General features: G+C 32.1%; 5 protein-coding genes across 5 annotated transcripts, besides 3 other annotated features; 3 read left to right on the forward strand and 2 right to left on the reverse strand. All coding sequences in view use genetic code 12, as the record gives it.

Annotated features, from left to right (window-relative positions):
• Window positions 1-5,035: part of a repeat region (core RPS block of MRS_1 consists of one complete RPS unit of 2106bp, plus one partial RPS unit of 1535bp; orientation = sense) that runs on past the window's edge.
• Window positions 1-5,035: part of a repeat region (RB2 region) that runs on past the window's edge.
• Window positions 1,468-1,759: a mobile genetic element.
• Window positions 1,801-3,351, forward strand: CD36_24200 (conserved hypothetical protein; the record flags this gene model as incomplete). Its single annotated transcript, XM_002418849.1, has 1 exon — window positions 1,801-3,351. One exon carries the CDS (start codon window positions 1,801-1,803, stop codon window positions 3,349-3,351), a length of 1,551 nt encoding a protein of 516 aa, XP_002418894.1.
• A 726-nt stretch (window positions 5,036-5,761) lies between the features above and the next one.
• Window positions 5,762-7,024, forward strand: DCW1 (Defective cell wall 1 homologue, putative; the record flags this gene model as incomplete). The annotated part of the gene is made up of 1 exon (XM_002418850.1): window positions 5,762-7,024. One exon carries the CDS (start codon window positions 5,762-5,764, stop codon window positions 7,022-7,024), a length of 1,263 nt encoding a protein of 420 aa, XP_002418895.1.
• Window positions 7,025-7,606: 582 nt separating this feature from the next.
• On the reverse strand, window positions 7,607-8,461 carry CD36_24220 (conserved hypothetical protein; the record flags this gene model as incomplete). Its single annotated transcript, XM_002418851.1, has 1 exon — window positions 7,607-8,461. The coding sequence occupies one exon, from the start codon at window positions 8,459-8,461 to the stop codon at window positions 7,607-7,609; it is 855 nt and encodes a 284-aa protein (XP_002418896.1).
• Window positions 8,462-10,237: 1,776 nt separating this feature from the next.
• On the forward strand, window positions 10,238-11,335 carry CD36_24240 (zinc-binding dehydrogenase, putative; the record flags this gene model as incomplete). The annotated part of the gene is made up of 1 exon (XM_002418852.1): window positions 10,238-11,335. The coding sequence occupies one exon, from the start codon at window positions 10,238-10,240 to the stop codon at window positions 11,333-11,335; it is 1,098 nt and encodes a 365-aa protein (XP_002418897.1).
• A 203-nt stretch (window positions 11,336-11,538) lies between these two features.
• CD36_24250 (protein tyrosine phosphatase, putative) lies at window positions 11,539-12,318 on the reverse strand (the record flags this gene model as incomplete). Its single annotated transcript, XM_002418853.1, has 1 exon — window positions 11,539-12,318. One exon carries the CDS (start codon window positions 12,316-12,318, stop codon window positions 11,539-11,541), a length of 780 nt encoding a protein of 259 aa, XP_002418898.1.
• Between the last annotated feature and the right edge of the window lie 118 nt (window positions 12,319-12,436).

A 12,436-nucleotide genomic window follows, 5' to 3' on the forward strand; every position in this document is an offset into this window, starting at 1 on the left:
TTTGTCGTGTTGATATATTTCTGCGCGTTTCATAAGAGGAAGAGGAAATGTAAACAAACACGTAATTAAGAAATGCAAAGTACACGTATTCATCGTGTGATGGCCACAGGTAGTGCATAACATTAGTAGTGTTTTAACCATTTAGGCATGGATGACTCTTAATCATCTCGTGACAATGACTCAAATTGTATGACTATCTCACGTGGACTAGTATTTGATGGCCATATTTGAGCATCAAAATGAACCTTTGTGGACTCAAAATATTTATGGTAATGTTATTTAATATCCAAACAGTCGAATGGTTCTTTTTAGGAGGTGTTTTAAAGGAAATAGAGACAACGAGTTAGAAATTCAACTATTGTAGAAAGTTTGAAGTAAAGTTTGGCTCAATATTTTTGCAAAATATAAAAAAATGTAGAATTAAAAATATGTGACACAAAATTAATAATTGCAAATAATTAATCCAAACAAATCACCAAGAAAGCCAGATTCTACACTTATTTTACTTATCCAAGTATCTCCAATAGCTTCTGATATTACTGGACACACACCAGATAACTTTGATTAAGACTTGTAGCTCAAATTGTCTAACTTCTGGTGTATTCTTCATTGATCGTGCACGATACAATTTTATAAAACACCATTGGTGATTATCAAGAAAAACGCGCCATACAAATTATTTTTGTGTAATATACGGTACGAATATCTCACCTGAGTAAACACGAAAACTCTTAGCATAACTACTGCTATTGAGAAAGATGCACGCGAACCAGGAAATGTTGTACATAAATAAGCTTACTCTAAATAAAATAGGAGTGGTGGTGGTTTATCACTTTGACGAGGGAATTTGAGAAATATACACAACTCAAAAATTCTTGGAATTGCCTTAAATTCAATAATGCTTGGAACTGTATTATTTTGTACATTTACACTCAACACTTAAGTTGATCATCAAGACTGATCGTAGCTATGACACGAGTGGGTATTCCTACACATAACCCAACATTCTTTCTCCTCAGCTAAACGTATAGGGGAAGTTTCAAGTAGAAAAAGCTTGAGCAATCAAATAACTGTAACTTTAGACGGTTAATATGGGCTAGAATACACAATAAAGACATATAAATCTTATTACTCCAAAGTGCATTAATACGCTCATTGTAAAGCTTCATTCTTGCACAGTTTTGAATGGATATGCACTTTAAATATGAACCGTGTTGAAAGTACTGACAATGGTATTGTGTCATCCACGACATCTGGTTTCGCGTATAACAGCCAAATAGAAAAGAGACTCGTCAAAACTTGAGTTCAACTTTGAAGATGAGCTTTTTGTTGGCACGATTTCATTATAAGCATGTACCACTACTAATCCAACTATCCCCTTCGTGAATCTTTGTTAGAATTCCATAATTTGAATCATTTATAAGGAGCAAACAAGGCTTGGCAGCCACCACACTACTTTATTCAAACTGTTGGAATATGGAAGTGTAACCCAAGTCGTGTAATTCAAGTCTAGTACAAAAACGATGAGCAAACTGAGAGAAACACTTTGTGTCATTGTAATATGAACAGACAGACCGAATAATAGCTTTAGACGAGAAAGCTGAATATATATAAAAGGAGACTAAAGGCCTTCTAATCTAAGTAAAGTAGTATAATAATAGAAAATAACGAGAATATATATATAATATGTGCGGTATGTATACATAAACTATGTCATGAGTTCTTGAGTTAACTCTGTGACACTGCACTAATTCTAACACAAACATCCTTAAAATCGTGAAACTTGAGTAGTATTACACAATGTCTGAAGTTCCTAATCCAGAATCTCCCAGTTCATCGATATTTAAACAACCGAATGCCTCAACATCAACAAAAATTCATGGTGCTCCATCTAGTTCACAAATTGCTAATGTCGATTTCAACACCTTGAGAAAATTAAATACGAACACCTCGTTTTCGTCAAACTTAACTAACTCAACCACTAAAACAAGCAATGCTTTATCCAGGCTATTCACTAGAAATAAGTCGTCATCTAACATTTCAATTTATCATTCTCCAAGCGATGATGATAGCTCCCCAAAGACACTTCGAGAATCCGCGTCTCCATCTGAATCAAGCAAGAGTGGCAATAGGTTGAAGATTGCCCAGAAGTTAAAGTTTTCCAAGAATCAAAGCAGTCGTAAACCAGAATTGTTTTTGGATACCAGTAGCTCAATAAGTGAAGATAACTCTTCGTTTCGGAAAATAGTAACTGGTAATCTGCTGAATGAGGTGAATAAGTCAAGAAAGAACTCAATGAGCTCGCCAATGAGTACCACATTTCATAGTTTGTTTCATCGATCTCATCACAATGGCAGCAGTTTTCAGCAAGATACCAATCTGGTTGCGACTGGCACGACACCTTTGTCCAGTAAGTTCGATGACTTGTCAAAAGTATCCAAGGCAACTTTATGTCTTTCCTCAAACAGCTCAAATTCAATAATCAGCAATCCTGAACTAGCTCAGATTTATAATTTCACCAACCCAAATATTTCAATTGAAGATGGAGAGACTAATATGGACCATACAAACAGTTCTTTTTTGGATATTCATAAGAAAATGCTTGTGCCAGCAGATCTGTTTATCCAGAATAAGTTAAACAAGTATCACCAAACAGAAGTTGGATTGGGCATATATGAAAGTGAATTGGATCACGAAAAAGATAGTAAGATATATTCGAACCTTTATCATTACTTGAAACCACTATTCACCCCATTCTTTTCCGTATCCGACTCTGGTCGAAAGGTAAGCATGCGTCCAATATTGAATGCAAATGTGGAAGAAATTGCAAGTTTTGTAAAAGAGAGCTTTTGTTTACACCAGCCCAATGAAAGAGCATCATTAGATCACGATAAAAGTTTTAGACTGAAAACAAGATCAAGTGTATCAAGTTTGGGCCATGGTAAGGTGGACGATTTTGATTACAGACAGTTATCAAATTTGATTGAGAAATTGATGACAGTATTGAGTCACAACTTACAAACTGCCGAACCCTTGGAAATATCTTTACAAACTTTGATATTGAACGCATGGAGATATTATAATAATTATATCAGGTTTTACGTGCTAAGTGTATTTCAACCATTGCAAACGCACTTGAATGAACTATATATGAGAAAACAGAGTGGAACCAAAATTACTAGAATAGATGACCTTTTACTTGTATCTTTTCGCAAGGTTTTTATTACTGAACAGGGAATTGGAAGTGGGAATAGTGAGCCATCTCAATTTTTAGGGAATACTGAGAGTGATGAGTTAACTGGTAATGAATTGTTTACTTCAACTTTGGCTGTGTTGTCGAGTATATCATAGAAGTGACTGTTTTATAATGAAGAGATTAATGACTAGTATTATTACATTATTTACTTCACTAAACAAACATGATTGACTACTCCAGTTGTCAAATAACGGGCATGAGACAAACTAATGAATGCTTTATTATCATCACCAGTATTTGGAAATATGCACTTACAAGAATAAGAATGGACATCTTTTGTGGTGAATTATTGTATAGCAAGAGGTAGTTGTTTGCTGTCTTGTCAGTACAGTATCTTTCACATCTATGGACCGATGCTTGTTTGTTTCAAATGGTTGCAGATACCCTTGACCTTCCTTGGATTCTTCAATTGTGGCTGATATTGCGATACACCATACATTAAAAGACATGCATATTTTTGTATGTCTTATTTGTGGGTGATATGAAATTCATTGACGCTTTGGCGGTAATTTATACACTAAAGAGAATAAATGTTGTTCATATAACCATGTTAGTTCTACAACGGATCTGAAACGTTCAAGGGTTCATTGTTTCTATTCAGAAGACAGGGCTCTAGTGTTATAGAATCACTAGATACCTGTCATAGTTCTGACTATTACTACTACTGCTGACTTTCACTTTTCTAAATCTTGTATGATCAGTTCATTTTGTTTTATTGTGCTTTTTAAACAAGAAAAGCATTGTAATCTGCTTCAAATGCTGTTCTAATGAATACAAGTAGGCTTATTAAGCGTATTCTACCTTATTTGAAATTTGCCGCTGTTAGTTATTTTCAACTTTACACAGAAAGGTTTTGCAACCAACTTTGGTTTGCTACACTAAATAATTCTTTATATTTGCGACAAAATTTACAAAACTATATAAACTCCTTTTAGCGCCAGTTTTTTTTTGCAACTTTCCACCACTTTTTTTTTTCTTCTTTTCATTTAAAATCAACTTTCAAAATCCATTTCATTCATTCAAGGAACCAGGAATCTTATCTCTTATATGGAAGCTTGTTGGAGCATCATTATGCGATTAAAAATACAAATCAAAAATATAAAAATATAAATAATAGATTAAAAAAATACAAAAAAAGAACGCATAATAGGGATATTGTTATATAAAATAAGACTCCTCAAGCGGTTAATAAAATCAACATCATCAGGTAACAATATGGATAACCATGGCGCTATTCACTGCTGCTGTTTGGATTGTTATTGGAGCATCATTATGTCGAAAAGAAACAAATCAATAAGATAAGAATATAAATTAAAATGAGAAGAATACTAAAAAAAAAACACATAATAGAAGTATTGTTATATTAAATAAGTCTCCTGGAACCATTGAAACTACATCCATTCATGGCGGATCCAAAGCATGCAGGGAGAAACTATCGTTTGGATATTTATTGGAGCATCATTATGAGGAAAAGAAACCAAATAAATAATAAAAAAATGAAACAAAAACAAAAAAAAAAAAAAGCATAAAAAACCTCATAATAAAGTTGTTGTTATAAATTAAAAGACTCCTAAAGCGTGTTACCAAATCCATGTCCATTCAGAAAGTAGATGAATAACCAAGGCTCTTTCCACTGTTACTTGAATTTTTATTGGAGCACAATATGCGGTTAAAAACACAAATACAAATATAAAATGCAAATCAAAATCAAAAAAATACAAATTAGAAAGATGCATAATAGATTTTTTATATTATAAGACTCCTGAAGTATATTTGGAAATTGACATATTCCTATTCCCCTAACATAAATTCACGTCAAGAAGAAATTAAGACTGACAAATCCAATCAATCAAAGAAACAATTATGCCCATGATTCAGAAAAGTCCAAAAAGCCTGCACGATTTTCAAGATTTGTTGACAACGGAAGTTCTAGGATATATTATATATCCTAGAAATTCTGAGAATGGTTTAAAGAAAAAATGCTCTGAGCTGAGAACAACAACAATAACAACACATTTTGAATAAAGAATACTAACTGGAAGATATACGGAGCATAGTATATCAGAATAGCAACGACAAGAGAGTCGTCATCTCGCTAGTGGGCTACAGTGCACATTTCCGCAAAGTCTTTGTCGGTTTTCGTTACTGCGCCGACAAGTACTTCCTAAGCGAGCATTGTCTCTCTAAACAGTTGCCTAAAAAAAAAAGGAATACAAGGCTTATTTTGAAATTGCTAAAACTGGGAATGTAATACACTATCTACTCATATTGATAAGTCATTAAAAACTTCAAACTATGTCAAAACGTAACCATGTTCATTGTCGTATATCCTTATTATCTTTTGTATGGTCGGGTTTTATTAATAAAATTATATCGTGAAATCTTCCTATCATCGTTCCTGCAAAATAAAAATCAACAGTATAAAACCTTTCCTTAATGACATGACTTTTCTGAATTTTGCAATTTCAGATTCAGTTAAAGTTTAAAATATCTTACTGAAATTCAATGCAGTCGCTTCATTTTATTTTAATAGTACTTTTTTTCATATCATATATCACCTATGCATTAACAATACCAATAGAATTGCCCAAACGTTCATTGTTAACTCGGTCCTCACTGTTTGATCCTCATGAAGCATTTGAATCGGCTGCCAATTCCACATGGTCAGTATTTTGGAATAATACCCATCAGGCATTCTCACAATCTGATCCAGCATGTCCTAATTCACCAACAACTTTTCAAGAAGCAGTAGTTTGGAGTGTTGCCGTTGCTGGTATGGCAATCGTTGAGTCTGGGGATATTTCCAAAACCAATGAAGTCATAAATTCATTATATAAGTATCAGAATGATAAAGGTTGGTTTGCTGCTACTCCTGGGAATTCTCATAGTTACGTTGATGATAATTGTCAAGTATTATGGGCTTTCTTGCAAGCTTATGGTTTAACTCATAATGAAAATTATTTAACTACTGCTACCAAATTGATGGAATTGATCCAGGGACAATGGTCAGACGAAGTTGGTGGCGTTAGATGGAGAGTTGAGGGCGATTATATTGCTTCTATTTCCACAGTAGAAGCAGCGTTAAGTGCAGTTAAATTATACGAGCATCGTAATAATGATTCTTCATTGTTGTCGTTTGCTAAGAAATGTCTTTCATGGTCAGATGATAATTTATTAGATGAACTGGATGGATTTTATTACGATGGATTAAATATCCACAATAAAACTAAGATTGATAAGGGGAAGTTGACATATACTGTTGGAGTAGCCATATCAACTTATTCCTATCTTTATAAATATACTAATGATGAACAATATGTAACAATAGCAACAACCAAAGCTAATGGAACATTAGCGTCGAAAACATTTTTAAATGGCCATGGTTATTGGAATAATGGATTAAGATTTGTCCATTTATTATTTGTTGGATTTAGTGATTTAATAACTATGGGTGATAAAAGGGAATTTATTGATAGTGTTTGGAAACAAGGACAATATATTTATGAAAATGATCAATTATCAGGAAGTGGTTATGTTGGTAATTATCTTGATTTGTCAAAACCAATTGAACCACATTCAACTTCTTCATTACACGAGAAGGAGAGGCACGACAATAAGGATGATGTTGAACTTAATCATAAACAAAAGACTACTCATAATCATCATAATGATTATTACTGTAATAATCATTCTAAACAATTCAAGAGATCATTAATGGATGATGGTTCAGCCGCACAAATATTTTATGCAATTTCAAGGTTTTCTTAATCGATAAAGACGAATAGAGATGGACATTATTTATAGGTACATCAAAAGACATTCTTATACAACATATTCAACGAATGGTGCAAATTGTAATATTACTAAGGAGAAACTTAACATTGAAGCATATATGAAATAGTATAAAAACAAAAGAGATGTTCTAAATACTTGTTACTAATCCATTCATTAGACAATGAAAATTTTAATATACAATAATAATAGTAGTGATTGCCACAGCTATAAAACTATACAAATATAATCTCAGTATTTAATCTTATAAATCTCGCGCTTTCTAGCCAAAGCAGCTTAGACCTATTTTTAATTCTTGATCTGGTATTTCTTTTTGCAGCAATTATACATTTATATATAACTATAGTTTTCATAGTTTCATTCCCAATTTAACCTTTTTTACTGCTATAACAATTATTTGAAACTCAATTATTTAAAACATATAAAATTTCCAAGACTTATTTAATCTTTTTTTTTTTTTTTTTTTTTTTTTTTGGTTTTTTGGTTTTTGGGGTTTTCTGTTTGGATTATTGTGTCCCTTCGTTACTACTAACATTATTATCTGATAAAATCGGTTGATTAGAAATAATAATAATCACCAATTAATCCAATTGAAGCAATCACAAAACTAATTCCAGAAACATAACTAGCAATGGTATATCCAGATTCAATTTTCTTCAAATTTTGTACAACTTGTTTTTTGATTAAAATATTTTCAACCTCTTGTTCAACTTCAAGTTCAACCTCATCATCAACAGCAGCAGCTGTAGGCTGTTCTTGTTCTTGTTGGTTTGGTTCAAGTTTAGGAGTTGAAGGATGAGATGTGGTTGAATTTGGAGTAGATATTCCTGATTCATCAGAAAGATGAACATATGATTTACCCAATAAAGAATCACTTGAAGTTATTTTACTAATCAATTCAGCAGGTTCATCATCATATGCTTGATCTTCTTCTTGTTTACCAGCACTCGCTTCAACATTCTTCAGTTTCTTTTTGGTTTTGCCAACACCAGCTGATTTACTCTTTTGTTGCTGCTGTTGTTGGAACAAAATCTTTTCTTCAACAGAATAGATATTGTAGTATAAACTAATCAAACTTAAAGGAGCGCCAAGAGCAGCATATATCAAATAAGGATGTCTTTCATTACTAACAGAATATTTGAACGCTAAAGCAAACAATCCAGTGCTTATAGTAGTTAAAGCTCCATTAATCAATCGATTGCCAAATATAATGTTTTTAAGACGATATAATTGTTGTTCAAATAATGTTATTGAACTATTAGTACCATTATCTTTGTCGGTATTGAATTGACAATTGAATTGATGGATGAACTCAGGTAACTTTGTCAATGATTGATAGATTATAGATGATGATAATAAACCTAATGATCCAACTCCTAATAATTTAATAGTAGTAATACAAGTGCCTGCCATGGTTTTATAAATGTGTGAGTATTTGTGAATGTATGTTAATAATATTACACGTATAGACTGGAAATTTAATCAAAAGAACTGTTGGATAACCTAAAAGTATCAGGTGATTGTATTTATGAGATATAACAAAAAGTGAAGGTAAGGAAGAGGAATGGTTGCTTGATTTAAAAATGTACTTTAAACACGTTTAAAATTGTTTAACACTGTTTCAAAAACTAAGTTTGGGGGGATGTATTTGATTGATTGAAGGTTGTGGCAACAATATTAATAATAATAGTGTTTATTTGAATATGTAATCACCAAAAATGTTAGTAAAGAAGATAAAAGAAGATAAAGGAAGAAAGAAAGAAGATTTAAAGATAAGTTTTTTTTTTTTTGGAGTGATTCAAAAACAATTAGAATTGATGATACATACACGCACCCACACACACTAAGAGAGAAAGTGTGGGAGGAGGAAATTTAAGGGGGGGCATGTACTTAAAATCGGCTATTGATGATATAATTAGCCATTTGCTTATATTGGTTCCGTAGAGAATAGTGGTAAACATAAGAGACAGATAAAGAAAGAGCACATTTTTATTCTATACATTATTCAATCTGAAAAGGTTGCTGGATTTAGAAATCGTGTTCGAGTTGGTGTGTAGATAAGAATCAATCCCCACAATTATTAAACCCTTAAATTCAGTAGATGTGTGCCCATCAATAGTTACACACATACACAGATAGTTAAAACAAAGTAGCCAACCAAACAATAGAAACTAAAGAGTAAAATACTATAAAGTTTGAAATGTAATAGAATAAAAGCGGAAAAAGGGGGAAATGAGGGGTTGTGGTAGTCGAGGGAAATTCGAGAAAGAAAGATACCAAAATTAAGAGTATTATACTTTATTGAAATCACTTGTTGTTGCTTCCAGGTCTGAGTGATAATAGATATACATAAATGGTATTGGTCATAGAAGGTTTCGTTGTGTCTTACAATTTGGGTATTTGAGAGGGAGGGGATACGACAGAGGATCGAAACGGTTATTAGCCACATTTATATGCCACCTCGTGTCTTATTTGATCTAATCCGATAAGCAAAAATCACAAATCAAACAACAAAAACAATTATTTGCCGTAGTTATAGTTGATGATATTTGTAAGAACATACCTGTTTACATCAAAAGTGCCCATGTATGGGTAAATACAAAAAATTAGTCATTTTGCATCCAATTAAAGTTTATACAATAATTCCAATTACAAACTTCTAACTCATTGAATACTTAACAATCCGGTTTAGCAGGTAATCTCATTTCACGTGAAATCATTTTCCGTTAATTGAATGATTATATCACTGCAGACCAACGTTGTTGAAGACATTTAATTTGTCATCATTATTATTGTTATTACCACTTTCAAGCAAATAATCCTTATTACTCCATTGTTTTCATTATCAACCGATGAAAAGCAACATTAACTATGACTTGTTGGATTTGGCGGTGTTTATTTTTCCGAGATTAATCACAATTAAGGCAACATTTGACGAATCTCAGTATATAATTGTTTCAGAATTAGTAATCCCTTTTCATGCTGTTGTTGTACCTTAGGCATAGAGAATGTTTGATGGAATTTTTGCTGCTTTGTTAATTAGTAATCAAATCTTTTACCATTTATTCAATAAAAGCTGAAGCATTATTTAAAGTGAACAGTATTTCACAGACTTCCCATCTTGTCAAACCATTCACTCATCAATTGAACTAACACTTCATTAGAAAAATACTACAATCCGTTATTACCATGAAAGCTGCTGTTGTTCCTGAATCTGTTACTGAAACCAAATTAGCAGAGGTCAAAGAAATACCTAAACCAACCATTAATGATGATCAAATATTAATTAAAGCTGAAGCTGGTGCTATTAACCCAACTGATTGGAAACATATAATTTTAGCACGTACCAGTAAACCTGGTGATGTCATTGGATGTGATGTTAGTGGGATTGTTGAAGAAGTTGGTTCTAAAGTAACCAATTTTAAAAAAGGAGATGCTGTTAGTTCTTATGTTACCGGGAACATCTCACCTGTTAATGGTGCTTTTAGTGAATATGCTGCTGCTTATCCTCAAGCTACAATTAAATATATTAATGGTTTAACACATTCTAGTACTGAAACTAAGGCATCTACTATTAAAACTTTTGAAGGTGCTGCAAGTATGACATTGGGGTTAGGTACGGTTGCCATGTCATTTTCTCATCATTTAAATATTGGTAAACATCAAAAAATTGGAGATTCAATATTAATTTGGGGTGGTGCTACTGCAACGGGGATTTTAGCTATTCAAGTTGCTAAATTGGTTTATAATTTGACAGTTATTACTACAGCATCACCTAGAAATCATGAATATTTAAAACAATTGGGAGCTGATTATGTTTTAGATTATAATGATCCTAACATTGTGGAAAATATTAAAAAAATTGGTAATGGTTCTATTAGATTTGCATTAGATACTGTTTCTAATGCTACTACTTTCCAATATCTTTATGATGCCACTGCTACTGAAACCAACAATGATATGGTTTATTTGGATTCATTATTGGCATTAGATGGTAATATTATCAAGACTGATCCAGCAAGAGAAAAGTCGGTTCATTGGGGTTATACATTTGTTGATCATTCTATTATTAAAGTAAAAGAATTTGGAGATAAGAAATATTATCAAACTCCAGAATTATTTAATGATTATTATAAATGGTGGCAAGAAATTATGCCTACAATTATTAATAAAATCAAACATGCTAATTTGAAGATTTTAGATAAAGGATTAGAATCGGTTAATGAAGCATTACAATTATCTAAAGATAGTAAAGTTTCTGCCGAAAAGATTGTCTTTACCATTTAACGAAACAGCCAAAGTGTTTTCTGTTGGTAGTTTAGATAAGTAGTTTTAAAAAATGAGTATATGAAGATTTAAACTTTGAATAAGAGTAAGACTAGGTAGTAGAGCTTTTTGAAACTGTTGTATCTAATGCTAAATAATATAATTAGAGTCATTATGTGTGCCCATATATATCAGCCATTCGTACACCAGACCTTATCCATACACTATTTCAACCAATCAGGAGCCAATTCCCAATTGATATTAACCAAATCAATATTAAAACTTTCAATTAATAATTCCACTAATATTCTACCACCTCTACTTCCAGTAAATCGTCGATACTCTTCACTTACACTATTTAAATTCCAATGTTGTAATCTTCTTAAACAACCAATTACGGTACCAGTACGATGTCTCCCCATACCACAACAAATTAAAATGGGGTAATTGGTTTTATCAACAATTAAATCTAATGCATGTTTAATGGTGTTTTCATTTAATGAATCCCATGGATTATTATTATTGATTTTAGCAATGGTTGATGATATAAGATGACTTGAATCTTGTAATAAATTATCTGATTGTTCAAACTGTTGTTGAACATCTGCTTGTTGTTGTTGTTGTTGTTGTTCTTCAGGTTGCTTATCTGTTGTTGTTGTTGTTGTTGTCGGCTCACTATTAAATTCATTGATCATTCCTAAATATTCAATATTTATTGATGAATCATTACAATATTCTAAAAATTCATCAGTTGGTTCTTCTGATGATAACCAAATTATCGTTTTTAAATTCAATTGATTTAAAAAGGATTGATTAATAATTGATGGTTGACCTGATCGATATAATTGATTTTCAACAGGGCAAAAATTCAACGGTGGAACTATTCTTAAATTTGGTGGATGATTGATTCTTCGTAATTGTCGTTCATTGGGGGATGTCCTATCAGTAGAGGAATCATTGTTGATAATTATTTGAGGATGATTATTACTTGTAATTGATGCCATTATTAAATATTCTATACCTTTATTGTAAGTCTTATCTTTTTCAATGGGGTTTGAACTTCAGTAAAGCCTGTGAGGTTGTTGAACAAGTTAGTAATGGATGGGAGAAGGAATAGAATTG

Source organism: Candida dubliniensis, chromosome 2, assembly GCF_000026945.1.
Source record: "Candida dubliniensis CD36 chromosome 2, complete sequence".
NCBI lineage: Eukaryota > Fungi > Ascomycota > Pichiomycetes > Serinales > Debaryomycetaceae > Candida > Candida dubliniensis.